The 5,160-nt window shown below is 48.5% G+C and overlaps 1 protein-coding gene across 1 annotated transcript; it reads left to right on the top strand.

Annotated features, from left to right (window-relative positions):
• Window positions 1-2,950: 2,950 nt before the first annotated feature.
• Window positions 2,951-4,473, top strand: LOC307235647 (beta-crystallin A1-1-like; the record flags this gene model as incomplete). The annotated part of the gene is made up of 5 exons (XM_080007800.1): window positions 2,951-3,025; window positions 3,147-3,265; window positions 3,468-3,609; window positions 4,074-4,216; window positions 4,326-4,473. 5 exons carry the CDS (start codon window positions 2,951-2,953, stop codon window positions 4,471-4,473), a joined length of 627 nt encoding a protein of 208 aa, XP_079863926.1.
• Between the last annotated feature and the right edge of the window lie 687 nt (window positions 4,474-5,160).

Raw genomic sequence — 5,160 nt, 5'->3', positions numbered from 1 at the left:
GATTACTAGAGGTGAGGGACAGGCAAAAGGAGAGAGGCGACAGTGAGGTTAGTTCATTCCACCGCGTTAAGATGACCTCACCTGTTGCATAAAGAACCGGAGATCATTCAGAAAACCGAGTGGAATAAATTGACGCTGTAGCAGAGTTTGAGAGTGAGCCGTCAACATCAAATAGATAAACTGAATGATCGATGTGCAACTTTTGGAATCGACTCTTGTGTCGCTGGTATCCAAGCCCCCCTGTCCCTCTGCACCTTACCTGTGTGTGTGTGTGTTGTCTGCACAGAGCCTCACTCAGAGAGTGTGTATGGCTCAGAGTGCGCCCCTGCCTTTTATACGCTGGCGCCCACAGGGGAGGGATTATGTGCAGAGAAACAAACTTGCTGAGGTCAGAGACACGGGACAATAGAAGTCCGACATCATCAGAGAGGGACGGACCGAAGGGAGGGGAGCGGGCAGCTGGACCCGGACCGCTGCAACGTGGGGTTGCAGGGAGGAGAATGGGAAGAGCGTAGAGGACTGGATCACAGACACCACCCTCCGTCACCTCACACCTCGCAATGTGTTGACAGGTTTAGCGGCGGAAAAAAAGACAGAGACATGATTTACGGGTTAATGGGTAAATAATATCACATTTGAGCAAACACTCAATGTCTCAATCGTTCAAGAAATCACAATACTAGTCATAGATTTCTTGTCATGTAACTCTTAAACATCTGGCGTCTTGAAACATTGTTATTGGTGTTTCTGTTTCATTTTCAGTTGTATGATAGTTAGTGGCCCAAGTAATTCTATGAAGCCTATAATATTGATACGTCAGTTGAGAAAAGACCAGTGCCAGATGTGTGCAGTCAATCTCAGATGAAGAGAAATGACTTTAAACGATAACGCTGAATGATGGTGTGGAAAATGATTCAATGAAACCTGGTGGCACAGGTGTAATGATCTCATGTCACTAACTGGTTTGTGAAAACTGATCAGAATTAAATATGTCTATATGACCTATGTGACCCACACGCTTTTGTGTGTTATGTATAACATTATATCTGTCTATCTGTCTATCTGTTTATCTATCTATCTATCTATCTATATATCTATCTATCTATCTATCTATCTATCTATCTGTCTGTCTATCTATCTATCTATCTGTCTATCTATCTATCTATCTATCTGTCTGTCTGTCTGTCTATCTATCTATCTATCTATCTATCTATCTATCTATCTATCTATCTATCTATCTATCTATCTATCTATCTATCTATCTATCTATCTATCTATCTGTCTGTCTGTCTATCTATCTATCTATCTGTCTGTCTGTCTGTCTATCTATCTATCTATCTATCTATCTATCTATCAATCTATCTATCTATCTATCTATCTGTCCGTCAATCTGTCTACCTATCTATCATCCATCTATCTATTTACGTACCTATCTATTCTTGTGGGCCAGTGTCCTTGGGCCTTATCAAAGTCATTATTATCATTATTAATACTAGTATTTATATGTATTATTTATATTATGATGATGATGATGATGATGATGATGATGATGATGGTTATTATTAGTAGTAGTGGTTGTATTAATAATAATAATTTATCATTATTATTACACTTAATTATAACACTTGATAATACCTTCATTGCCTTTATTAAAAACAGCTAACTTTCTGAACTACATTTCTGTACATTCATAACCTTAAACTATTCCTCTCCTCTCCATCCCCGGCGTCGTCGCCCTGTTTGGCCGTTAATCCGCACATTCCCACCTCTATCCAGTCCCTTTCGGATCTTGCTGACCGGGGCTCGAACGCTCCGGAGCGGCTTTGTTCCGCCCGTGAAAGCGGCTCCCTCCCCGGGCCGGAGCTTTGTGGGATGTGCTGAGCTGGCCGGCGGGCCCCCACCCGGGGTCGGGGTGTGTGTGTGTGTGTGTGTGTGTGTGTGTGTGTGTGTGTGTGTGTGTGTGTGTGTGTGTGTGTGTGTGTGTGTGTGTGTGTGTGTGTGTGTGTGTGTGTGTGTGTGTGTGTGTGGGTGTGTGTGTGTGTGTGTGTGTGTGTGTGGGTGTGGGTCGGGGGGGGGGTCTCCCGCACCGACCCCCCGCGACCAGAAAACACCCGGAGCCGCGTCGGCGTCAATGCCGCGCGCGGCCGCGGGGGACGCTCCCGCGCGCCCCGCCGTCCGGTATAAAACTGCGGCGCCAGGTTCTCCCCAAAGCTCCACGCGAAACAAGCGGCAGGCGCGTGCCACTCCCCCGAGCTCGTGGAATAAGTGCCAAACTAGGTAAGGGGCGATGCGTGGGGCGTGGAGGGAGTCCGGGGCCGGAGAGGCCGATTCAACCGGAGCACCCCGCACTGGATCCATTTCTGTTATAGACGCTCACGCTGTGCAGTGTGTGGTCTCCTTTCTCTCGGTGGAGCTAAAGCTTTTTTTATTATTATTATTATTATTATTATTATTATTATTATTATTATTATTATTGCCAATAAATGTAATGCTCCTTGCCACTATCCTCTCTGCTATTCTGTTTATTATTCAATGATGCATAATAGTTTGAGGCTCATGTAAAGTAAAGAGAACTTTTTGGGGGTTTAACAAGAGTCATAGATGCCTGGAGTTTATTGTCACACCTGCTGCTGGTGATAATATTCGGGTAACTCTGTCTGGGCGAATGGGTTGGAGTCTATTCGATGACCACACGGTCATCGAATAGACGACTCCAACCCATCCCTCCTACACTCAAATTTCTGGGCAGTTCCCAGGGATTTGATTCGGTATTTGATCGGGTGTATATCGTGTGTTGTTTGGTAAAGTTCCGACCTTTTTTCAGAGACTGAATATTTATTCAAAAAACGGTCGACGGTCGGTTGTGATGCGTAGTTGTTCTAAAGGCCGTCCCCCGTCCTCTGTCCGCCATACTGACCATGTTGCCCTGCCCGGTTCCTCAGAAGTAAAGATGTACAGAACTACAAGGTCCCCCATGATCCAGCCACTGGTCAACTCAGGAATGGGCATGGCTCCCTTCTTCAAGGTAAACACGCAAACCACGCGTGATTGTTGCATTTTCTCCATGTCAGCGCTCGGTGGTACAGGAGAGCAAAAAATAAATAAAAATTCAAAAAAGGAACACTTTCTCTGCCTCCTCCTTCCAGGTGACCGTGTTCGAGCAGGAGCATTTCCAGGGCAAGTGCCAGGAGTTCACCTCCGAGTGCACCAACATCCAGGAGTGCGGCCTGGACAACATCCGCTCCATCAGGGTGGAGAGCGGAGCGTAAGTCAGCCACGCCCAACAAAAATAGCCTCTATTATTTGCTGTTGCTCACGTCACACTTTTTACGATCTTGTTTTGGGACACGTCAGCATGACCCCATCTTTCCCACTCTCAGTTTCTGCGCCCTCACCGCCTCGATACACACATGTGCACACAATGTAATCCATTCACCCCTCCGTCCCCCTCCTCTCCATCTCTGAAGCTGGGTGGGTTTCGAGCACCATGACTTCCAGGGCCAGCAGTTCATCCTGGAGAGGGGAGAGTACCCCCACTGGGACGCCTACAGCGGCTCCCTGTCCTACCACGTGGAGCGACTGATGTCCCTGCGCCCCATCTACTGCGCTGTGAGTAGAGCGCCCCGACTCCCACACCCACGGAGCGAGGACAGAAGGCCAAAGTGGCCCAGCGGGAATTTTGTTTAGTTACCCAAAACGTTGCAAAAGCTAAGCGGATTCTCCGAGGATCCGCTGACCTCTATTCGCCTGACTATGTATTTGAGATGGCATACTGGGTTTTTAGCTCGACTGAGGCCTTTCTGTGGGGCGTTTGCAAGCCCTCCCCATGTTCACATGGGTTTCCTCTGTGTGCTCCAGTTTCCTCCCATCCGAAAAGTCCTCCACATCACGTACTCAGTCCTGTCGATGTCCTTGACCAAGGCAATGGTCAAGGGCACCGTGATGTGGCTGCCCAGCGTGCCCACTGCTCCTAAAGTGTTAGGGTGGATCAAATACTGATTTCCCGATGGGGATCAATTAAGTAATTTTTTATTGTTATTACTGTAATTTAATGTCTATCGCCGCCCCCTCAGTCCCACCAGAGCAGCCGCATGATCATCTTTGAGAAGGAGAACTTCATGGGCCGCAGTGTGGAGCTGTCCGATGACTACCCCTCTCTGCAGGGCATGGGCTGGATGATGCCCGAAGTGGGCTCCATGCACGTGCAGTGTGGAGCGTAAGTTACCGTTCTCGCCTGTTACAAACCCAAAATGTATATCGAAATTATTATGAGCAGGGCCGATAATAACACGTGATCTTCCCATGACCCCCTGGCCCTTCCACAGCTTTGTGTGCTACCAGTACCCTGGCTACAGGGGCCAGCAGTACATCATGGAGTGTGAGAGACACAGCGGAGACTACCAGCACTGGAGGAACTGGGGCTCCCACTGCCAGACTCCTCAGATCCAGTCCATCAGGCGTATCCAGCACTAAGAGGAGGGAACGCCGAGGCCCCCGGTGAGAACCAGGGAGCACGGGCGGAAACGTTCTAAACACCTCCCGGCCCCACCCAGCCCCAGACTACTTCTCCGATTACTCTGCTCCCACCTTACGTTCTCTCCTTCTTCCTCCTCTTCTTCCCTTCTTCAACCTTTCCCTGAATCCAGACCTGAGCAGCAACAGCTGCCCCGAATACCGACTCACTACAACTGACTTGCATCCGCTCCGGAAGTGTGATAAAGAGACAAAATTCGCACTGTTTTAAGCACAGGGATTCACACACGCAAAATCCACACACACACACACTGACATGACATGACACTCCCATGTTCGCATGGTGTTCTTTTATTTGGGTACTCACATGAAGATACACACACACACACACACACACACACACAATCACACACACTCACCTGAGCTGTACTCTCACCTGATCCCACCTGGTTGGCGCACTGAAGGGGGGGATAGTATTTGACCCTTGACGTGCTGGAACCAAATCAAGGGGGGGAACGGTCCTTCATAGCTCTCCCCCGGCTGTACCTGGACTCCTCAGTGCAGTCTGGCTGCGGTGCAGCCCAGATGCGTTCTGCTTGTGTGTGTTGTTGAGGTTGATCGACAGGTCTATGACAAATAAACTCATGTTCACATCACGTAGTCCCGCTCTGTTATTCATACAGGTGG

This window comes from Zeus faber, assembly GCF_960531495.2.
Source record: "Zeus faber genome assembly, chromosome: 10".
Classification (NCBI taxonomy): Eukaryota; Metazoa; Chordata; class Actinopteri; order Zeiformes; family Zeidae; genus Zeus; species Zeus faber.
This window is presented reverse-complemented; position numbering and strand designations above follow the sequence as displayed.